General features: G+C 62.5%; 1 protein-coding gene across 1 annotated transcript; it reads left to right on the forward strand.

Moving 5' to 3' along the window:
- The first annotated feature begins 1,089 nt into the window (after positions 1 to 1,089).
- Positions 1,090 to 22,543, forward strand: MAP2K7 (mitogen-activated protein kinase kinase 7). The gene is made up of 12 exons (XM_062602759.1): positions 1,090 to 1,214; positions 5,575 to 5,622; positions 5,993 to 6,134; positions 10,967 to 11,033; positions 11,139 to 11,252; positions 11,339 to 11,458; positions 13,653 to 13,760; positions 13,855 to 14,034; positions 14,153 to 14,233; positions 19,991 to 20,133; positions 20,468 to 20,513; positions 22,295 to 22,543. Exons 1-12 carry the CDS (start codon positions 1,091 to 1,093, stop codon positions 22,430 to 22,432), a joined length of 1,311 nt encoding a protein of 436 aa, XP_062458743.1. The 5' UTR covers position 1,090; the 3' UTR covers positions 22,433 to 22,543.
- The last annotated feature ends 1,584 nt before the right edge of the window (positions 22,544 to 24,127 follow it).

Below are 24,127 nucleotides of genomic sequence, written 5' to 3' on the forward strand. Positions count from 1 at the left end.
GCAGCTATGGGGCGCTATGGGGCAGCTATGGGGTGCTCTGGGGCGCTATAGGGCGCTATGGGCGCTATAGAGCGCTATGGGGCAGCTATGGGGCAGCTCTGGGGCAGCTATGGGGCGCTATAGAGCGCTATGGGGCAGCTATGGGGTGCTCTGGGGCAGCTCTGGGGCACTCTGGAGCAGCTATGGGGCAGCTCTGGGGCGCTCTGGGGCAGCTATGGGGCGCTCTGGGGCAGCTATAGGGCACTATAGGGCGCTATGGGGCACTCTGGGGCAGCTATGGGGCGCTATGGGGCACTCTGGGGCAGCTCTGGGGCAGCTATGGGGCACTCTGGGGCGCTATGGGGCGCTATGGGGCACTCTGGAGCAGCTATAGGGCGCTATGAGGCAGCTATGGGGCACTCTGGAGCAGCTATGGGGCACTATAGGGCGCTATGGGTCACTCAGCCTCAGCTCTTTCCCAGCCCCCCCCATCCCCTCCCCTCCCCTCCCTCCCATCCGCGCATGCGCCGCTCCCTCCTCCTCCTCCTCCCCCTCCCCTTGGCTCCTCCCCCGGCGGCGGCGGCGGCGGCGCTCGCGGCGTTGGCGCATGCGCGGCGCGGCGCTCGCGGCGTTGGCGCATGCGCGGCGCGGTGCTCGCGGCGTTGGCGCATGCGCGGCTCGGTGCTCGCGGCGTTGGCGCATGCGCGGCTCGGTGCTTGCGGCTTGGCGCATGCGCGGTGCGGTGCTTGCGGCGTTGGCGCATGCGCGGCTCGGTGCTCGCGGCGTTGGCGCATGCGCGGCGCGGTGCTTGCGGCGTTGGCGCATGCGCGGCGCGGTGCTTGCGGCGCTGGCGCATGCGCAGGGCGGTGCTCGCGGCATTGGCGCATGCGCGGCTCGGTGCTCGCGGCGTTGGCGCATGCGCGGCTCGGTGCTCGCGGCGTTGGCGCATGCGCGGCTCGGTGCTCGCGGCGTTGGCGCATGCGCGGAGCGGTGCCTGCGGCGTTGGCGCATGCGTGGCTCGGTTCTTGCGGCGTTGGCGCATGCGCGGCGCGGTGCTTGCGGCGTTGGCGCATGCGCGGCGCGGTGCTTGCGGCGCTGGCTGCGGGGGAAGATGGCGGCGTCCTCGCTGGAGCAGAAGCTGTCGCGCCTGGAGGCGAAGCTCAAGCAGGAAAACCGCGAGGCCCGAAGGAGAATCGACCTCAGCCTCGAGATCACCGCCACCGCCACCGCCACCGGCACCGGCACCGCCACCGCCGCAGCCGCAGGGAGCGGCACCGGCAGCGGCAGCGGCAGAGCGAGGCCCAGTGAGGGAACGGGAACGGGAACGGGGAGGCCTAGGGCGGGGGGGTGGGGGGGGGGATTGGGGGGTGTTGGGGGGTACTGGGGGTACTTATGGGGCGCTGGGGGTACTTATGGGGAGCTGTGAGGCAATTGTGGGGTAATTGGAGGGTGCTGGGGGGAACTGTGGGGCGCTGGGGGTACTTGTGGGGCGCTGTGAGGCAATTGGGGGGTAATTGAGGGGTGTTGGGGGTGCTGGGGGTACTTATGGGGCGCTGGGGGTACTTGTGGGGAGCTGTGAGGCAATTGGGGGGTAATTAGGGAGTGTTGGGGGTCACTGGGGGTACTTATGGGGCTCTGTGAGGCAATTGTGGGGTAATTGAGGGGTGTTGGGGGTGCTGGGGGCACTTATGGGGCGCTGTGAGGTAATTATGGGGCAATTGGGGGGTGCTGGGGGTCACTGGGGGTACTTATGGGGCGCTGTGAGGCAATTGTGGGGCAATTGGGGGGTTCTGGGGGTCACTGGGGGTACTTATGGGGCGCTGTGAGGCAATTGTGGGGCAATTGGGGGGTGTTGGGGGTAGGTGTGGGGCGCTGCGGGGTGTTGGGGGTCACTGGGGGCACTTATGGGGCGCTATGAGGCAATTGTGGGGTAATTGAGGGTTGTTGGGGGGGGTTGGGGGTACTTATGGGGCGCTGTGAGGCAATTGTGGGGCAATTGGAGGGTGCTGGGGGGCACTGGGGGTACTTATGGGGCGCTATGAGGCAATTGGGGGGTAATTGGAGGGTGCTGGGGGTCACTGGGGGCACTTATGGGGCACTGGGGGTACTTGTGGGGCGCTGTGAGGCAATTGTGGGGTAATTGAGGGGTGTTGGGGGTCACTGGGGGTACTTATGGGTCACTGGGGGCACTTATGGATCACTGGGGGTACTTATGGGGCACTGTGAGGCAATTGGGGGGTAATTGAGGGGTGTTGGGGGTCACTGGGGGAACTTATGGGGCGCTGTGAGGCAATTGTGGGACAATTGGGGGGTGTTGGGTGTCACTGGGGGCACTTATGGGGCACTGGGGGTACTTATGGGGCGCTGTGAGGCAATTGTGGGACAATTGGAGGGTGCTGGGGGGAGCTGTGGGGCGCTGGGGGTACTTGTGGGGCGCTGTGAGGCAATTGTGGGACAATTGGGGGGTGCTGGGGGGAGCTGTGGGGCGCTGGGGGTACTTGTGGGGCGCTGTGAGGCAATTGTGGGGTAATTGAGTGGTGTTGGGGGTCACTGGGGGAACTTATGGGGCGCTGTGAGGCAATTGGACAATTGGAGGGTGCTGGGGGGAGCTGTGGGGCGCTGGGGGTACTTGTGGGGCGCTGTGAGGCAATTGTGGGGCAATTGGGGGGTTCTGGGGGTCACTGGGGGTACTTATGGGGCGCTGTGAGGCAATTGGGGGGCAATTGCGGGGTGCTGGGGGTACTTATGGGGCGCTTGAGGCAATTATGGGGCAATTGGAGGGTGTTGGGGGTCACTGGGGGTACTTATGGGGCGCTATGAGGCAATTGTGGGGTAATTGAGGGGTGTTGGGGGTCGCTGGGGGCACTTATGGGGCTCTGTGAGGCAATTGTGGGGCAATTGGAGGGTGCTGGAGGGAGCTGTGGGGCGCTGGGGGTATTTATGGGGCGCTGTGAGGCAATTGTGGGGCAATTGGAGGGTGCTGGGGGTCACTGGGGGCACTTACGGGGCACTGGGGGTACTTATGGGGCACTCTGAGGCAACTGTGGGGTAATTGAGGGGTGTTGGGGGTCACTGGGGGCACGTATGGGGCACTGGGGGCACTTATGGGGCCCTGTGAGGCAATTGGGGGGCAATTAGGGGGTGTGGGGGGTGCTGGGGGTACTTGTGGGAAGCTGGAGGTACTTATGGGGCGCTGTGAGGCAATTGTGGGGCAATTGGAGGGTGCTGGGGGTCACTGGGGGCACTTATGGGGCACTGTGAGGCAATTGGGGGGTAATTGGAGGGCGCTGGGGGCAGTTATGGGGCACTGTGGGGCAGTTGGGGGGTGCTGGGGGCTCTTGGGGGGGCCCTGGGGGCAGTTATAGGGCACTGGGGGGCAGGTGTGGGGCAATTTGAGGGTGCTGGGGGCAGTTGTGGGGTGCTGGGGGAAGGTGTAGGGCGCTGCAGGCTGTTGGGGGGCACTGGGGGCAGTTGGGGGGCATTGGAGGCAGTTGTGGGGCGCTGTGAGGCAATTGTGGGGCAATTGGAGGGTGCTGGGGGGCAGTTGTAGGGCGCTGGGGGCTGTTGGGTGGTGCTGGGGGCAGTTATGGGGCGCTGTGGGGCAGTTCGAGGACATTGGGGGTCACTGGGGGCAGTTGTGGGGCGCTGTGAGGCAGTTGTGGGTCAATTGGAGGGCGCTGTGGGGCAGTTGTGGGGTACTGGGGGCAGTTGGAGGGGTGCTGGGGGGAGTTACAGGGCGCTGTGGGGGCAGTTGGGGGTCACTGGGGGCAGTTGTGGGGTCACTGGGGGCAGTTGTGGGGTGCTGTGAGGCAATTGGGGGGCGCTGGGGGGCAGTTGTGGGGTACTGGGGGCAGTTGGAGGGGGGCTGGGGGGCGCTGTGGGGGCAGTTGGGGGTCACTGGGGGCAGTTGTGGGGTGCTGTGAGGCAATTGGGGGGCGCTGGGGGGCAGTCGTGTGTGGGTCACTGGCAGCAGTTGGGGGTCACGGTGCAGTTGGGGGTCACTGGGGGCAGGTGTGGGGCAATTGGAGGGCGCTGGGGGGAGCAGTTGTGGGGTGCTGGGGGCTGTTGGGTGGTGCTGGGGGTAGTTATATGGTGCTGTGGGGCAGTTGTGGGGCACTGGGGGCAGTTGTGGGGCACTGGGGGCAGGTGTGGGGCACTGTGAGGCAATTGTGGGGCAGTTGTGGGTCCCTGGGGGCTGTTGTGGGTCGCTGTGGGGCAGTTGGGGGTCACTGTGGGGCACTTGGGGGACTCTGGGGGCAGTTTTGGGGCAATTGGAGGGTGCTGGGGGGCAGTTGGGTGGTGCTGGAGGCAGTTATAGGGCGCTGTGGGGCAGTTCGAGGACACTGGGGGCAGTTGGGGGTCACTGGGGGCAGGTGTGGGGCAATTGGAGGGCACTGGGGGGCAGTTGTGGGGTACTGGGGGCAGTTGGAGGGGGGCTGGGGGGAGTTACAGGGCGCTGTGGGGGCAGTTGGGGTCACTGGGGGCAGTTGGGGGTCACTGGGGCAGTTGTGGGGCGCTGTGAGGCAATTGGGGGGCGCTGGGGGGCAGTTGTGTGTGGGGCACTGGCGGCAGTTGGGGGTCACGGTGCAGTTGGGGGCCACTGGGGGCAGTTGTGGGGCAATTGGAGGGTGCTGGGGGGGCAGTTGTAGGGCGCTGGGGGCTGTTGGGTGGTGCTGGGGGCAGTTATGGGGCACTGAGGGGCAGTTCGAGGACACTGGGGGCAGTTGGGGGTCACTGGGGGCAGTTGTGGGGCGCTGTGAGGCAGTTGTGGGTCAATTGGAGGGCACTGTGGGGCAGTTGTGGGGTACTGGGGGCTGTTGGGTGGTGCTGGGAGTAGTTATAGGGCGCTGTGGGGCAGTTCTAGGGCACTGGGGGCACTTGTGGGGCACTGGGGGCACTTGTGGGGCACTGGGGGCAGGTATTGGGCGCTGTGGGCTATTGGGTGGGTGCTGGGGGTAGTTGGGGGTCCCGGTGCAGTTGGGGGTCACTGGGGGCAGTTGTGGGGTGCTGTGAGGCAATTGGAGGGTGCTGGGGGCACGTGTGGGGCTCTCCGGGCTGTTGGGGGGTGCTGTGAGGCAATTGTAGGGCACTGGGGGCAGTTGTGGGGCACTGGGGGCAGTTGTGGGGTGCTGAGGGCAGTTGTGGGGCACTGGCGGGAGTTATAGGGCGCTGTGGGGCAGTGGGTGCTCACTGGGGGCAGTTGTGGGGGCGGTTGTGGGGCAATTGGAGGGTGCTGGGGGGCAGTTGTGGGGTGGTTGTGGGGCAGTTGGGGGTCACTGGGGGGGGGGGGCACATCCCCCCCCATGGATGCACTCTGGGCCCCCTCCCCCCCCCCAGGTAGGCCCCATCCACCCCCGGGAGGGGGGGAGGGGCAGCCCCCCCACACCCCTCCCCCCTCTTTCCCCCCCCTCCCCCCCATTTCCCCTCGCCCCTCCCCCCGTGCCCGCGGGGATTTACGTTTTTTTTCTTTCTTTTCCTTATTTCCCCCCCTTTTTCCCCCTCATTTTTGTTATTTTCTCCCCCTCCCCCCCTTCCCCCACCCCTCCCCCCCCTCCCTCCCCCCCTCCCCCACCCCCCCCCATCCCCCCCCTCCAGTTATCGTCATCACCCTTAGCCCCGCTCCCGCTCCGTCCCAGCGAGCAGGTACCACCGTGCCCCTCCCCCCCCCCACCCCCCCAACCCCCCCTTTGCCCCCTCGCTGACCCCCCCTCTGTGTGCCCCGCCCCCACATCCCCCCTCCCCCCCCCCCCCCCCCCATATCCACTCAATGGAGCCGCTTCTCCCTCCCCCCCCCCCCCCTTTGTGCCCCTCCCCCCGCATGGAGTGCGCATGCCCCCCCCGCATGGGGGGTGGGGGTGGGGGTGGGGGGGGTGTGTGTACAATTGGGGGGGGAGGGGGGGTGGGGGAGGCCCCATATGGGACATGGGGGGGGTTTTGGGGGGGTGCTGACACCTCTCTCTGCCCCCTCCCCCCCCCTTCCTTCTTCCCCTCCCCCCTCCGCCCCTCCCCCCAGCCTTGCAGTTGCCCCTGGTCAGCGATGGGGGGGGCAGGGCCGGACCCCCCGAGGGCCCCCAGCCCCCCCTGCCCCCCCCCCGCCCCCGGCACATGCTGGGGCTGCCGCAGCCGCCGTTCCTGGTGCCCCGCAGCGTGGAGAGGTGAGGAACCCCCCCCCTCCCCCCCGCGCCCCCCAAGTGCCCCCCAAGTGCCCCCCTGTGCCCCCCAAGTGCCCCCTAAGTCCCCTCTGTGCCCCACACGCACACACACGCACCCCATTGGCTGGGCAGGTGAAAGCGAGCGCCCCCATTGGCCCACTGGAAGGCTGAGGTTTGCTGGGATTCGCTGAAGGGACGGAGGGGGCGTGCGTTGTGGTTGGGCACAGGGTCTGGGATCGCGTGCTCTGATTGGTCAAGGAGATTTCCGCACGCTGATTGGCCAGGTCTCTGCCTTTGCCTCGTTTTGATTGGCCAGAGGCTGTGGGATCGCGTGCTCTGATTGGCCAAGGAGATTTCCGCATGCTGATTGGCCAGGCCTCTGCCTTTGCCTTGTTCTGATTGGCCAGGGTCTGTGGGATCGCGACCTCTGATTGGCCAAAGAGGTTTCCGCACGCTGATTGGCCGGGCCTCTGCCTTTGGTTCATTCTGATTGGCCAGAGGCTGTGGGATCGCATCCTCTGATTGGCCAAGGAGATTTCCACATGCTGATTGGCCGGGCCTCTGCCTTTGCCTCATTCTGATTGGCCAGAGGTTGTGGGATCGCATGCTCTGATTGGTCAGGTGGATTTCTATATGCTGATTGGCAGAAACCACCAGATGGGGCAGGTCTCCCCCTTTGCCTTATTCTGATTGGCCAGAGGTTGTGGGCCGGGCCCCCCAAGTCCCCTCTGTGCCCCACACACACACCCCATTGGCTGGGCAGGCGGAAGCCAGCGCCCCCATTGGCCCACTGGAAGGCTGAGGTCTGCTGTGATTCGCTGAAGGGACGGAGGGGGCGTGCGTTGTGGTTGGGCTGATTGGTCAAGGAGATTTCCGCACACTGATTGGCCAGGTCTCTGCTTTTGCCTCGTTTTGATTGGCCAGAGGCTGTGGGATCGCATCCTCTGATTGGCCAAGGAGATTTCCGCACGCTGATTGGAGGTTTGCCTCGCTGATACAGAGGCTGATTGGCCGGGCCTCTGCCTTTGGTTCATTCTGATTGGCCAGAGGCTGTGGGATCACGTGCTCTGATTGGTCAGGTGGATTTCTATATGCTGATTGGCAGAAACCACCAGATGGGGCAGGTCTCCCCCTTTGCCTCATTCTGATTGGCCAGAGGCTGTGGGCCTACCCCTGGGCCCCCCAAGTCCCCTCTGTGCCCCACACACACACACACGCACCCCATTGGCTGGGCAGGCGGAAGCCAGCGCCCCCATTGGCCCACTGGAAGGCTGAGGTTTGCTGGGATTCGCTGAAGGGACGGAGGGGGCGTGCGTTGTGGTTGGGCAGAGGGTCTGGGATCGCGTGCTCTGATTGGCCAAGGAGATTTCCGCACGCTGATTGGCCAGGTCTCTGCCTTTGCCTCGTTCTGATTGGCCAGAGGCTGTGGGATCGCGTGCTCTGATTGGTCAGGTGGATTTCTATGTGCTGATTGGCAGAAACAGCCAGATGGGGCAGGCCTCCCCCTTTGCCTCATTCTGATTGGCCAGAGGCTGTGGGCCCACCCCTGTGCCCCCCAAGTCCCCTCTGTGCCCCACACGCACGCACCCCATTGGCTGGGCAGGCGGAAGCCAGAGCCCCCATTGGCCCACTGGAAGGCTGAGGTTTGCTGGGATTCGCTGAAGGGACGGAGGGGGCGTGCGTTGTGGTTGGGCAGAGGGTCTGGGATCGCGTGCTCTGATTGGCCAAGGAGATTTCCGCACGCTGATTGGCCGGGCCTCTGCCTTTGCCTCGTTCTGATTGGCCAGAGGCTGTGGGATCGCATCCTCTGATTGGCCAAGGAGATTTCCGCATGCTGATTGGCCAGGCCTCCCCCTTTGCCTCGTTCTGATTGGCCAGAGGCTGTGGGATCGCGTGCTCTGATTGGTCAGGTTGATTTCTATATGCTCATTGGCAGAAACCGCCAGATGGGGCAGGTCTCCCCCTTTGCCTCGTTCTGATTGGCCAGAGGCTGTGGGCCCACCCCTGGGCCCCCCAAGTCCCCTCTGTGCCCCACACACACACACACGCACCCCATTGGCTGGGCAGGCGGAAGCCAGCGCCCCCATTGGCCCACTGGAAGGCTGAGGTTTGCTGGGATTCGCTGAAGGGACGGAGGGGGCGTGCGTTGTGGTTGGGCAGAGGGTCTGGGATCGCATGCTCTGATTGGTCAAGGAGATTTCCGTATGCTGATTGGCCAGGCGTCCGCCTTTGTCTTGTTCTGATTGGCCAGAGGGTCTGGGATCGCATCTTCTGATTGGCCAAGGAGATTTCCGCACGCTGATTGGCCAGGTCTCTGCCTTTGTCTCGTTCTGATTGGCCAGAGGCTGTGGGATCGCGTGCTCTGATTGGTCAGGTTGATTTCTATATGCTGATTGGCAGAAACCGCCTGATGGGGCAGGCCTCCCCCTTTGCCCCACTCTGATTGGCCAGAGCTCCGGGAGATCACGTGCAGTGGTTGGCTGGATGTGCAGGGGGCTGTTGGTGCCTATTGGCCAGAGCTCCAAGGGGATCACGTGTGCTGCCGGTGCTGATTGGTCGGATGCTCATTGGCTGCTCAGGCAGGGTTTTCCCCTGTGCTGATTGGCCAGGAGACTGAGGGCTCGATGGTGCTGATTGGCCAAAGGTCCAGAGGGTTGCGGGTGCTGATTGGCCAGGCAGACGGGAATCCCTGAATAGTGATTGGGCAGACAGCTGCGATGCCCTGCATGCTGGTTGGCTACAAAGGGGAGAGATCCTTGCTGTGATTGGTCAGATGACCAGGAGCATGTGGGTGCTGATTGGCCGCACAGGCCCTGCCTTCTGGTGGTTTGGTTCGCGGTTCAGGTGCTGATTGGCTGGGTGTCCCCCTGGCCCTTTCTGATTGGCCAGGCCTCTCCCTTTGCCCTATTCTGATTGGCCAGGCTCCCCCTTTACCCTGTTCTGATTGGCCAGGCTCCCCCTTTACCCCATTCTGATTGGCCAGGCTTCCCCTTTACCTCATTCCGATTGGCCAGGCTCCCCCTTTACCTCATTCTGATTGGCCAGGCTCCCCCTTTACCCCATTCCGATTGGCCAGGCTCCCCCTTTACCCCATTCTGATTGGCCAGGCTTCCCCTTTACCTCATTCTGATTGGCCAGGCTCCCCTTTTACCCCATTCTGATTGGCCAGGCTCCCTTTTTACCCCATTCTGATTGGCCAGGCTCCCCCTTTACCCCGTTCCGATTGGCCAGGCTCCCCTTTTACCCTACTCTGATTGGCCAGGCTCCCTTTTTACCCCATTCTGATTGGCCAGGCTCCCCCTTTACCCCATTCTGATTGGCCAGGCTCCCCCTTTACCCCATTCTGATTGGCCAGGCTTCCCCTTTACCTCATTCTGATTGGCCAGGCTCCCTTTTTACCCCATTCTGATTGGCCAGGCTCCCCTTTTACCCCATTCTGATTGGCCAGGCTCCCCTTTTACTCCATTCTGATTGGCCAGGCTCCCTTTTTACCCCATTCTGATTGGCCAGGCTCCCCTTTTACCCCATTCTGATTGGCCAGGCTCCCTTTTTACCCCATTCCGATTGGCCAGGCTCCCCCTTTACCCCATTCTGATTGGCCAGGCTCCGCTTTTACCCCATTCCGATTGGCCAGGCTCCCCTTTTACGGCGTTCCGATTGGCCAGGCTCCCCCTTTACCCCATTCTGATTGGCCAGGCTCCCCCTTTACCCCATTCTGATTGGCCAGGCTCCCCCTTTACCCCATTCTGATTGGTCAGGCTCCCCCTTTTACCCCATTCTGATTGGCCAGGCTCCCCTTTTACCCCATTCTGATTGGCCAGGCTCCCCCTTTACCCCATTCTGATTGGCCAGGCTCCCCTTTTACCCCATTCTGATTGGCCAGGCTCCCTTTTTACCCCATTCTGATTGGCCAGGCTCCCCCTTTACCCCATTCTGATTGGCCAGGCTCCCTTTTTACCCCATTCTGATTGGCCAGGCTCCCCTTTTACCCCATTCTGATTGGCCAGGCTCCCCTTTTACCCCATTCTGATTGGCCAGGCTCCCCTTTTACCCCATTCTGATTGGCCAGGCTCCCTTTTTACCCCATTCTGATTGGCCAGGCTCCTCTTTTACCCCATTCTGATTGGCCAGGCTCCCTTTTTACCCCATTCTGATTGGCCAGGCTCCCCCTTTTACCCCATTCTGATTGGCCAGGCTCCCTTTTTACCCCATTCTGATTGGCCAGGCTCCTCTTTTACCCCATTCTGATTGGCCAGGCTCCCTTTTTACCCCATTCTGATTGGCCAGGCTCCCTTTTTACCCCATTCTGATTGGCCAGGCTCCCTTTTTACCCCATTCTGATTGGCCAGGCTCCCTTTTTACCCCATTCTGATTGGCCAGGCTTCCCTTTTTACCCCATTCTGATTGGCCAGGCTCCCTTTTTACCCCATTCTGATTGGCCAGGCTCCCTTTTTACCCCATTCTGATTGGCCAGGCTCCCCTTTTACCCCATTCTGATTGGCCAGGCTCCCCCTTTACCCCATTCTGATTGGCCAGGCTCCCCCTTTACCCCATTCTGATTGGCCAGGCTCCCTTTTTACCCCATTCTGATTGGCCAGGCTCCTCTTTTACCCCATTCTGATTGGCCAGGCTCCTCTTTTACCCCATTCTGATTGGCCAGGCTCCCCTTTACCCCATTCTGATTGGCCAGGCTCCCCCTTTACCCCATTCTGATTGGCCAGGCTCCCCTTTTACCCCATTCTGATTGGCCAGGCTCCCTTTTTACCCCATTCTGATTGGCCAGGCTCCCTTTTTACCCCATTCTGATTGGCCAACCTCCTCTTTCTTCTCCCCAGCATCGAAATCGACCAGAAGCTGCAGGAGATCATGAAGCAGACCGGGTACCTCACTGTGGGGGGGCAGGTGAGCAATGGGGGGGGGGATGACAACACCCAGGACGCATGGTGTGGGACCAATGGGTCCCTGACCCCCAACCATGTGTGTGTGTGTCCCCATCCTGCCCCATAGCGTTACCAAGCAGAGATCAACGACCTGGAAAACCTGGGGGAGATCGGGAGCGGGACCTGCGGCCAGGTGTGGAAGATGCGGTTCCGCAAGACCGGCCACGTCATCGCTGTCAAGGTGGGGACCCCCCCCCCAGCACCCCAAAATGAGCTGGGATCCAAGCCTGACCCCCAACTCCCCCCCCCTTCCCTGCCCTCCAACAGCAAATGCGGCGCTCGGGGAACCGGGAGGAGAACAAACGGATCCTGATGGATCTGGATGTGGTGCTCAAGAGCCACGACTGCCCCTACATCGTGCAGTGCTTCGGGACCTTCATCACCAACGTGAGCGCTGAGCACCCCCCGGGCCTCGAGGCAGACGGGGTGCACCCCGCATCTAGGGTCTGGATTCATCCGTGGGTCCCTCCAGGGTCTGGATTCATCCGTGGGTCCTCCCAGATCCATCCATGGGTGCCCCTAGGGTCCAGATCCATCCATGGGTCCCTCCCAGATCCGTCCATGGGTCCCCACAGGGTCCAAATCCATCCATGGGTGCCCCTAGGGTCCAGATCCATCCATGGGTCCCCACAGGGTCCAGATCCATCCATGGGTCCCCACAGGGTCCGGATCCATCCATGGGTCCCCACAGGGTCCAAATCAATCCATGGGTGCCCTAGGGTCTGGATCCATCCATGGGTGCCCCTAGGGTCTGGATCCATCCATGGGTGCTCTCAGGGTCCACATCCATCCATGGGTCCCCACAGGGTCCAAATCCATCCATGGGTGCCCCTAGGGTCCGGATCCATCCATGGGTGCCCCTAGGGTCCAGATCCATCCATGGGTCCTCTCAGGGTCCACATCCACCCATGGGTGCCCCCAGGGTCCGGATCCATCCATGGGTTCGCACAGGGTCCGGATCCATCCATGGGTGCCCCTAGGGCCCGGATTCATCCATGGGTGCCCCTAGGGCCCGGATTCATCCATGGGTGCCCCTAGGTCCGGATCCACCCATGGGTGCCCCTAGGGTCCAGATCCATCCATGGGTGCCCCTAGGGTCCAGATCCATCCATGGGTGCCCCCAGGGTCCGGATCCATCCATGGGTGCCCCTAGGGTCCAGATCCATCCATGGGTGTCCCTAGGATCCGGATCCATCCATGGGTCCCCACAGGGTCTGGATACATCCATGGGTGCCCCTAGGGTCCAGATCCATCCTTGGGTGCCCCTAGGGTCCGGATCCATCCATGGGTCTCCCTGGGATCCAGATCCATCCGTGGGTGTCCCTAGGGCCCGGATTCATCCATGGGTGCCCCTAGGGTCCAGATCCACCCATGGGTGCCCCTAGGGTCCAGATCCATTCATGGGTGCCCCTAGGGTCCAGATCCATCCATGGGTGCCCCTAGGGTCCAGATCCACCCATGGGTGCCCCTAGGGTCCAGATCCACCCATGGGTGCCCCTAGGGTCCGAATCCATCCATGGGTCCCCACAGGGTCCAGATCCACCCATGGGTGCCCCTAGGGTCCAGATCCATCCATGGGTGCTCTCAGGGCCCGGATCCATCCTTGGGTGCCCCTAGGGTCCAGATCCATCCATGGGTGCTCTCAGGGGCCATATCCACCCATGGGTGCCCCTAGGGTCCAGATCCATCCATGGGTGCCCCTAGGGTCCAGAACCATTTATGGGTCCAGATCCATCCATGGGTGATCCAGATCCATCCATGGGTGCCCCCTATCCATGGGTGCCCCTAGGGTCCGGATCCATCCATGGGTGCCCCTAGGGTCCAGATCCATCCATGGGTGCCCCTAGGGTCCAGATCCATCCATGGGTGCCCCTAGGGTCCGGATCCATCCATGGGTGCCCCTAGGGTCTGGATCCATCCATGGGTGCCCCTAGGGTCCGGATCCATCCATGGGTGCCCCTAGGGTCCGGATCCATCCATGGGTCTCCCTGGGATCCAGATCCATCTGTGGGTGCCCCTAGGGTCCAGATCCATCCATGGGTGCCCCTAGGGTCCAGATCCATCCATGGGTGCTCTCTCAGGGTCCGGATCCATCCATGGGTGCCCCTAGGGTCCAGATCCATCCATGGGTGCCTCTAGGGTCCAGATCCATCCATGGGTGCCCCTAGGGTCCAGATCCATCCATGGGTGCTCTCAGGGTCCAGATCCACCCATGGGTGCCCCTAGGGTCCAGATCCATCCATGGGTGCCCCTAGGGTCCAGAACCATTTATGGGTCGCCCTGGGATCCAGATCCATCCATGGGTGCCCCTAGGGTCCGGATCCATCCATGGGTGCCCCTAGGGTCTGGATCCATCCATGGGTGCCCCTAGGATCCAGATCCATCCATGGGTGCCCCTAGGGTCCCGATCCACCCATGGGTGCCCCTAGGGTCCAGATCCATCCATGGGTGCTCCTAGGGTCCCGATCCACCCATGGGTGCCCCCAGGGTCCGGATCCATCCATGCCCCCCCCCCCCCCCCAAGGGGTCCAGCTCCCTCCCTGCCTCCTTCCCTCACCCTTCCCTTCCTCCCCATCCCCAGACCGACGTCTTCATCGCCATGGAGCTCATGGGCACCTGCGCTGAGAAGCTCAAGAAGCGCATCCAGGGCCCCATTCCCGAGCGCATCCTGGGGAAGATGACGGTGGCGGTGAGCGGGGTTTTGGGGTGCCCAGGGATGGGGCCGCAGTGTTTTTGGGGGGACGGGGGGGGGGGTCCCGCGGCTGCTGACGGCCTCCCCGCAGATCGTGAAGGCGCTGTTCTACCTGAAGGAGAAGCACGGCGTGATCCATCGGGACGTGAAACCTTCCAACATCCTCCTGGACGAGCGGGGCCAGGTCAAGCTCTGCGACTTCGGCATCAGCGGCCGCCTCGTGGACTCCAAAGCCAAGACCCGCAGCGCCGGCTGCGCCGCCTACATGGCCGTGAGCACCCATGGGTGCCGGGTGCGGGGAGGGCATGGGGGGGGCTCGGGGGTGATGGGTGCTGAGGGTGCCCTCGGTGCCTCCATCCTCTCTGTTTCTCTCTCCCCACCACCACCAGCCCGAGCGCATCGATCCCCCCGACCCTACCAAGCCCGACTACGATATCCGCGCCGACGTCTGGAGCCTCGGCATCTCCCTGGTGACGTGTCCTTAACGGGTCCTTAACGTGTCCCTAGCGTGTCCTTAACGTGTCCCCGGCATGCCCTTAACGTGTCTCTGGCGTGTCCTTAACGTGTCCCTAACGCGTCCTTAACGTGTCCCTAGCATGTCCTTAACGTGTCCCTGGCGTGTCCTTGACGTGTCCCTGGCGTGTCCTTGACGTGTCCCTGGCGTGTCCTTAACGTGTCCCCGGCGTGTCCTTAACGTGTCCCTGGCGTGTCCCTGGCGTGCCCTTAACGTGGCCCTGGCCTGCCCTTAACGTGTCCCTGGCGTGCCCTTAACGTGTCCCTGGCATGCCCTTAACGTGTCCTTAGTGTGTCCCTAATGTGTCCCTGGCATGTCCTTAACGTGTCCCTGGCATGTCCTTAACGTGTCCCCGGTGTGTCCTTAACGTGTCCCTGGCGTGTCCCCAGCGTGCCCTTAACGTGTCCCTGGCGTGCCCTTAACGTGTCCTTAGCGTGTCCCTAATGTGTCCCTGGCATGTCCTTAACGTGTCCCTGGCATGTCCTTAACGTGTCCCCGGCGTGTCCCCAGCGTGCCCTTAACGTGTCCCTGGCGTGCCCTTAACGTGTCCTTAGCATGTCCCTAATGTGTCCCTGGCATGTCCTTAACGTGTCCCTGGCATGTCCTTAACGTGTCCCCGGCGTGTCCTTAACGTGTCCCCAGCGTGTCCTTAACGTGTCCCTGGCGTGTCCTTAACGTGTCCCTAGCGTGTCCTTAACGTGCCCTTGGCGTGTCCTTAACGTGCCCCTGGCGTGTCCCCGGCATGTCCTTAACGTGTCCCCAGCATGTCCTTAACGTGTCCCCAGCATGTCCTTAACGTGTCCCCAGCATGTCCTTAACGTGTCCCCAGCATGTCCTTAACGTGTCCCTGGCGTGTCCTTAACGTGTTCCTGGCGTGTCCTTAACGTGTTCCTGGCGTGTCCTTAACGTGTTCCTGGCGTGTCCTTAACGTGTCCCCGGCGTCCTTAATGTGTCCCCAGCGTGTCCTTAACGTGTCCCTAAAGTGTCCTTAGCGTGTCCCTAGTGTGTTCTTAGCGTGTCCCTAATGTGTCTCTAACGTGTCCTTAACGTGTCCCTGGCGTGTCCTTAATGTGTCCTTGACGTTTCCCTGGCGTGTCCTTGACGTGTCCCTAGCATGTCCTTAATGTGTCCCTAGCGTGTCTTTAACGTTTCCTTAACGTGTCCCTAGCGTGTCCCTAACGTGTCCTTAGCGTGTCCCTAATGTGCCCCTAGCGTGTCCTTAACGTGTCCCTAACTTGTCCGTGGCGTGTCCTTAACATGTCCCTAGCGTTTCCTTAACATGTCCCTAGCCTGTCCCTAAAGTGTCCTTAGCATGTCCCTAATGTGTCCCTAGCATGTCCTTAGCGTTTCCCTAGTGTGTCCTTAGCATGTCCCTAACATGTCCTGAGCGTGTCCCTAACTTGTCCTTAGCTGGTCCCTAACGTGTCCTTAGCGCATCCCTAACGTATCCTTAAAGTTTCCCTAATGTGTTCCTAGCATGTCCCTAACCTGTCCTTAGCAGGTCCTTAGTGTGTCCCTACCGTGTCCTTAGCGTGTCCCTAATATGTCCTTAAAGTTTCCCTAAAGTGTTCTTAGTGTGTTCCTAACATGTCCCTAGCGTGTCCCTAGTGTGTCCTTTGCGTGTCCCTAATGTGTCCTTAGCTGGTCCCTAACGTGTCCTTAGCGTGTCCCTAACGTGTCTCTAACGTGTCCTTAGCGTATCTCTCGTGTGTCCTTACTGTGTCCCTAGCATGTCCTTAGCAGGTCCCTAATGTGCCCTTAGCGTATCCTTTGTGTGTCGTTAACGTGTCCTTAGCGTGTCCCTAACATATCCTTAGTGTGCCCCTAGTGTGTCCTTAGTGTGTCTGTAAGGTGTTCCTAATGTATCCTTAGCGTGTCCCTAATGTGTCCTTAGCATGTCCGTAACATATCCTCAGTGTGTCCCTAGCATGTCCCTACCGTGTCCTTAGCATGTCCCTAACGTATCCTTAGTGTGTCCCTAACTTGTCCTTAGTGTGTCCCTAGCGGTTCCCTAGCGTGTCCCTAATGTGTTCTTAGTGTGTCCCTAGAGTGTCCTTAGCGGGTCCCTACTGTATCCTTAGCGTGTCCCTAACTTATCCTTAGTGTGTCTCTACCGTGTCCTAAGCGTGTCCCTACCGTGTCCTTAGCGTGTCCCTAACATCCTTAGTGTGTCCTTACCGTGTCCTAAGCGCGTCCCTACCGTGTCCTTAGTGTGTCCCTAATGTGTCCTTAGCATGTCCCTAGCGTGTCCTTAGTGTGTCCGTAACGTGTCCCTAATGTGTCCTTAGCATGACCCTAACATATCGTTAGTGTGTCCCTAGCGTGTCCTTAATGTGTCCTTAGCGTGTCCCTAACATGTCCTTAGCATGTCCCTAACATATCCTTAGTGTGTCCTTAGCGAGTCCCTAACGTGTCCTTAGTGTGTCCCTAACGTGTCCTTAGAGCTTCCCTAATGTGTCTTCAGCATTTCCTTAGTGTGTCCCTAGCGTGTCCTTAGTGTGTCCCTAGCATGTCCCTAACGTGTCCCTAGTGTGTCCCTAATGTGTCCTTAGCATGTCCCTAGCATGTCTTTACCGTGTCCTTAGCGGGTCCCTACCGTGTCCTTAGCGTGTCCCTAGCATGTCTTTACCGTGTCCTTAGCGGGTCCCTAACATGTCCTTAGTGCATCCTTTGCTTGTCCCTAACCTGTCCCCCATGTCCTGTGTCCCACATCCCACATATCCCGTATCCCACATGTCCCATGTCCCATGTCCCACGTGTCCCGTGTCCTGTGTCCCATGTATCCCATGTCCTGTATCCCATGTGTCCCGTGTCCTGTATCCCACGTGTTCCACGTCCTGTGTCCCACGTGTCCCATGTCCTGTGTCCCACGTGTCCCATGTCCTGTATCCCACGTGTTCCACGTCCTGTGTCCCATGTGTCCCATGTCCTGTATCCCACGTGTCCCATGTCCCACGTGTTCCACGTCCTGTGTCCCATGTGTCCCATGTCCTGTATCCCACGTCTTCCGTGTCCTGTATCCCATGTGTCCCATGTCCCACGTGTCCCATGTCCTGTGTCCCACGTGTCCCATGTCCTGTGTCCCATGTGTCCCACGTGTCCCATGTCCTGTATCCCACGTGTCCCATGTCCCACGTGTCCCATGTCCTGTATCCCACGTGTCCCATGTCCCACGTGTCCCATGTGTCCCACGTGTCCCATGTCCTGTGTCCCACGTGTCCCATGTGTCCCACGTGTCCCATGTCCTGTGTCCCACGTGTCCCATGTGTCCCACGTGTCCCATGTCCCGTGTCCCACGTGTCCCATGTCCCACGTGTCCCATGTCCTGTGTCCCACGTGTCCCACGTGTCCCATGTGTCCCATGTCCTGTGTCCCATGTGTCCCATGTCCTGTGTCCCATGTGTCCCATGTCCTGTATCCCATGTGTCCCATGTCCTGTATCCCATGTGTCCCATGTCCTGTATCCCATGTGTCCCATGTCCTGTATCCCACGTGTCCCATGTCCTGTGTCCCACGTGTCCCATGTCCTGTATCCCACGTGTCCCATGTCCTGTATCCCACGTGTCCCATGTCCTGTATCCCACGTGTCCCATGTCCTGTATCCCACGTCTTCCGTGTCCTGTATCCCATGTGTCTCATGTCCCACGTGTCCCATGTCCTGTGTCCCATGTGTCCCACGTGTCCCATGTCCTGTATCCCACGTGTCCCATGTGTCCCACGTGTCCCATGTCCTGTATCCCACGTGTCCCATGTCCTGTGTCCCACGTGTCCCATGTGTCCCATGTGTCCCATGTCCCGTGTCCCACGTGTCCCATGTCCCACGTGTCCCATGTCCTGTGTCCCACGTGTCCCACGTGTCCCACGTGTCCCATGTGTCCCATGTGTCCCATGTCCTGTGACCCACGTGTCCCATGTCCCACGTGTCCCATGTGTCCCATGTGTCCCATGTCCTGTGTCCCATGTATCCCATGTCCTGTATACCACGTGTCCCGTGTCCTGTATCCCACGTGTTCCATGTCCTGTGTCCCATGTGTCCCATGTCCTGTATCCCATGTGTCCCATATCCCATGTGCTATCTCCCACGTGTCCCACGTGTCCCATGTCCCACATGTCCCATGCCCACTGTCCCTTGTGTCCCCCATGTTGGTGTCCTGTGTCCCCACGTGTCCCACTTGTCCCGTGGGTCCCATGTACCCGTGTGTCCCATATCCCATGTATCCCATGTCCCTGTGTCCCATGTATCCCATGTCCTGTGTCCCATGTATCCCATGTCTCTATATCCCATGTATCCCATGTATCCCATATGTCTATATCCCCTGTACCCCACATGTCCCGGCCATACCCCACATGTCCCCCATATCCCCCATACCCCACATGTCCCCAGTACCTCACGTCCCCCCCGTACCCCACATCCCCCCTGTACCCCACACGTCCCCCGTACCCCACATCCCCCCCGTACCCCACACGTCCCCTGTACCCCACACGTCCCCCGTACCCCACACGTCCCCCGTACCCCACACGTTCCCCATACCCCACGTCCCCCCCGTACCCCACACGTCCCCCGTACCCCACACGTCCCCCATACCCCACATCCCCCCCGTACCCCACACGTCCCCCGTACCCCACACGTCCCCCGTACCCCACACATCCCCCGTACCCCACATTTCCCCTGTACCCCACACGTCCCCCCCATACCCCACATCCCCCCCGTACCCCACACGTCCCCCGTACCCCACACGTCCCCTGTACCCCACATCCCCCCCGTGCCCCACACGTCCCCCCTGTACCCCACACATCCCCCCCGTACCCCACATCCCCCCCGTACCCCACACGTCCCCCCCGTACCCCACACATCCCCCCCGTACCCCACATCCCCCCCGTACCCCACACGTCCCCCGTACCCCGCATCCCCCCCATACCCCACACGTCCCCCGTACCCCACATCCCCCCTGTACCCCACACGTCCCCCGTACCCCACATCCCCCCCGTACCCCACATCCCCCCCATACCCCGCACATCCCCCGTACCCCACATCCCCCGTACCCCACACGTCCCCCGTACCCCACACGTCCCCCGTACCCCACACATCCCCCGTACCCCACACGTCCCCTGTACCCCACATCCCCCCCGTACCCCACACGTCCCCCGTACCCCACACGTCCCCCGTACCCCACACGTCCCCCGTACCCCACACGTCCCCCGTACCCCACATCCCCCCCGTACCCCACACGTCCCCCGTACCCCACACGTCCCCCCCATACCCCACACATCCCCCCCATACCCCACGTCCCCCCCGTACCCCACACGTCCCCCCCGTACCCCACACGTCCCCCATACCCCACATCCCCCCCATACCCCACACGTCCCCCGTACCCCACACATCCCCCGTACCCCACACGTCCCCCATACCCCACATCCCCCGTACCCCACACATCCCCCGTACCCCACACCTCCCCCGTACCCCACATCCCCCCCATACCCCACATCCCCCCCGTACCCCACACGTCCCCCGTACCCCACATCCCCCCCGTACCCCACACGTCCCCCGTACCCCACACATCCCCCGTACCCCACACGTCCCCCATACCCCACATCCCCCCCGTACCCCACACATCCCCCGTACCCCACACGTCCCCCATACCCCACACATACCCCACACGTCCCCCATACCCCACACGTCCCCCGTACCCCACACATCCCCCATATCCCGCAGGTGGAGCTGGCCACGGGGCAGTTCCCGTACCAGAACTGTAAGACAGATTTCGAGGTGCTGACCAAGGTGTTGCAGGAGGACCCCCCCCTGCTGCCCCCCGCCATGGGCTTCTCTGGGGACTTCCAGGCCTTCGTCAGGGACTGGTGGGTGCCCCCCCCCCCACACACACCTTGGGTGCCCCCTGGGTGCTGACCCCCCCCCCCTTGGGTGCCCCCCCCCACCCCCCCACACACACCTTGGGTGCCCCCTGGTGCTGACCCCCCCCCCCTTGGGTGCCCCCTGGGCTGACCCCCCCCCACCCCTTGGGTGCCCCCTGGGTGCTGACCCACCTTGGGTGCCCCCTGGGTGCCCCCCCCACCCCTTGGGTGCCCCCTGGGTGCTGACCCCCCCCCCCCCCACCTTGGGTGCCCCCCCACCCCCCCCCCCCCCACCTTGGGTGCCCCCTGGGTGCTGACCCCCCCCCCCCTTCTCCTGCAGCCTCACCAAGGACCACAGGAAGAGACCAAAGTACAACAAGTTACTGGTGAGCCCCAGGGCATGGGGGGGGGCGGGGGGGCTTACTGCACCCTGACCCCATCCCCCTGTGCCCATCCCCATCCCCGTGTCCCCATCCCCCTGTCCCCATCCCCATCCCCATCCCTGTATCCCTGTCCCCATCCCCCTGTGCCCATCCCCATGTCCCCATCCCCATGTCCCTGTCCCTGACCCCATCTCTGTCTCTTCATCCCCATCCCCGTCCACATCCCTGTATCCCCATCCCCATCCCCATCCCCCTGTGCCCATCCCCCTGTCCCCACCCCCCACCCCCTGACCCCATCCCTGTCTCCCTGTCCCCATCTCCCCCTCTTCATCCCCCCATCCCCCTGTCCCCATCCCCGTGTCCCTGTCCCTGACCCCATCTCTGTCTCTTCATTCCCATCCCTGTCCACATCCCTGTATCCCTGTCTCCATCCCCATGTCCCCATCCCCATGTCCCTGTCTCCATCCCCATGTCCCTGTGTCCATCCCTGTGTCCATCCCTGTGTCCATCCCTGTGTCCATCCCCATGTCCATCCCCATGTCCCTGTCTCCATCCCCATGTCCCTGTGCCCATCCCCATCTCCCCATCCCCGTATCCTCATCCGTGTCCCCATCTTCATCCCCCCATTCCCGTGTCCCCATCCCCCCATCCCCCTGTCCCTGAACCCCTTTCCCCCCTTTCCCCCCGTCCACCCCATGTCCCTGGCCCTGTCCCTGACCCCATCCCCCCACTCCCATCCCCCCGGCCCTGACCCCACCTCCCCCCCCATCCCCATCCCCCCATCCCTGACCCCATCCCCCCCATCCCCGTCCCTGTCCCCCTCTCCCCCCATCCCCATCCCCCCATCCCTGACCCCATCTCCCCCCCATCCCCATCCCCTTGTCCCTGACCCTATCTCCCCCCACCCCCATCCCCCCGTCCCTGTCCCCATCCCCCCCCCATCCCCATCCCCTTGTCCCTACCCCCATCTCCCCCCATCCCCCTGTCCCTGTCCCTGACCCCACCTCCCCCTCATCCCCATCCCCCCATCCCTGACCCCATCTCCCCCCCACCCCCATCCCCCCATCCCTGACCCCATCTCCCCCATCCCCGTCCCTGAACCCCTTTCCCCCCCTTCCCCATGTCCCTGTCCCTGACCCCATTTCCCCCCATCCCCCTGTCCCTGACCCCATCTCCCCCCCCCATCCCCATCCCCCATCCCTGACCCCATCCCCCCCCATCTCCCCCCCATCCCCCTGTCCCTGTCCCCATCTCCCCCCATCCCCATCCCCTTTCCCTGACCCCATCTCCCCCCATCCCCATCCCTGACCCTATTTCCCCCATCTCCCCCCATCCCCCTGTCCCTGACCCCATCTCCCCCCCCATCCCCATGCCCCCATCCCTGCCCCCATCTCCCCCTCATCCCCCATCCCTGCCCCCATCTCCCCCCATCCCCCGTCCCTGACCCCATCTCCTCCCCATCCCCATCCCCTTGTCCCTATCACCATCTCCCCCCATCCCCCTGTCCCTGTCCCTGACCCCATCTCCCCCCCATCCCCCTGTCCCTGTCCCCATCTCCCCCCATCCCCATCCCCCCATCCCTGACCCCATCTCCCCCTCATCCCCCATCCCTGACCCCATCTCCCCCCATCCCCCGTCCCTGACCCCATCTCCTCCCCATCCCCATCCCCCCATCCCTGACCCCATCTCCCCCCCATCCCCATCCCTAACCCCATCCCCCATCCCTGACCCCATCTCCCCCTCTGCCCCCTGCACCTCCCCATCTCCCCCCCCGTGTCCCCCAGGAGCACAGCTTCATCAAGCGTTACGAGTCGCTGGACGTGGACGTTGCCTCCTGGTTCAAGGACGTCATGGCCAGGACCGAGTCCCCCCGCAGCGGCGCCGGCCTGGCCCAGCCCCACCTCCCCTTCTTCACCAGGTAGCACCGGGGCAGCCCCGGCACCGCCGCGGGGGTCCCCGGGGCACCCAGCACCCGCCTCGGAGCCCCCTGACCCAGCGCGGCCCGGTGCGGCCTGGTGCATCCCGGTGCATCCCAGTGCGTCCTGCTGCATCCCGGGGCATCCCAGTGCGTCCTGCTGCATCCCAGTGCATCCTGCTGCATCCCGGTGCATCCTGGTGCATCCTGGCACGTCCCGGTGCATCCCAGTGCATCCTGCTGCATCCCGGGGCATCCCGGTGCATCCTGGTGCGTCCCGGTGCATCCCAGTGCGTCCCAGGACATCCCAGTGCATCCTGGTGCATCCCGGTGCGTCGTGGTGTGTCCCGATGCATCCCGGTGCATCCTGGTGCGTCCCGGTGCATCCCAGGGCATCCCAGTGCATCCTGGCACATCCCAGTGCATCCCAGTGCGTCCCGGTGCATCCCAGGACATCCCGGTGCATCCTGCTGCATCCTGGGGCATCCCAGTGCATCCTGGCACATCCCGGTGCATCCCAGTGCGTCCCGGTGCATCCCAGGACATCCCGGTGCATCCTGCTGCATCCCGGTGCATCCCGGTGCATCCCAGTGCGTCCCGGTGCATCCCAGGACATCCCGGTGCATCCTGCTGCATCCCGGTGCATCCCGGTGCATCCCAGTGCGTCCCGGTGCATCCCAGGACATCCCGGTGCATCCTGCTGCATCCCGGTGCATCCCAGGGCATCCCGGTGCATCCTGGTGCGTCCCAGGGCATCCTGGTGCATCCCAGGGCATCCCGGTGCATCCTGGTGCGTCCCGGTGCACCCCAGCACATCCCGGTGCATCCCAGGGCATCCCGGTGCTTCCTGGTGTGTCCTGGTGCATCCCGGTGCATCCTGACACATCCCGGTGCATCCCGGTGCATCCCAGCACATCCTGGTGCATCCCAGGGCACCCCAGGGCATCCCGGTGCGTCCCGGTGTGTCCCGGTGCTTCCCCTCCATGGCCTCTCAACATCCTGGTGCCTCAGTGGGGAGAGGGACGGGGACAGGAGGTGGCAGCAGGACAGGGACATGGATGTGACACAGGACATGGATGTGACACAGGACATGGATGTGACACAGGACATGGATGTGACACAGGACATGGATGTGACACAGGACATGGATGTGATGGGGACATGGATGTGACACAGGACATGGATGTGATGGGGACATGGATGTGACACAGGACATGGATGTGACACAGGGACATGGATGTGACACAGGGACATGGATGTGACACAGGACATGGATGTGACACAGGACATGGATGTGACACAGGGACATGGATGTGACACAGGGACATGGATGTGACACAGGGACATGGATGTGACACAGGGACATGGATGTGACACAGGACATGGATGTGACACAGGGACATGGATGTGACACAGGGACATGGATGTGACACAGGACATGGATGTGATGGGGACATGGATGTGACACAGGACATGGATGTGATGGGGACATGGATGTGACACGGGACATGGATGTGACACAGGGACATGGATGTGACACAGGACATGGATGTGACACAGGACATGGATGTGACACAGGACATGGATGTGACACAGGGACATGGATGTGACACAGGACATGGATGTGACACAGGACATGGATGTGACACAGGACATGGATGTGACACAGGGACATGGATGTGACACAGGACATGGATGTGAC

Source organism: Pezoporus occidentalis, unplaced genomic scaffold (assembly GCF_034315485.1).
Source record: "Pezoporus occidentalis ecotype Australia unplaced genomic scaffold, CSIRO_AGI_Poc_V1 ctg785, whole genome shotgun sequence".
Lineage (NCBI taxonomy): Eukaryota > Metazoa > Chordata > Aves > Psittaciformes > Psittacidae > Pezoporus > Pezoporus occidentalis.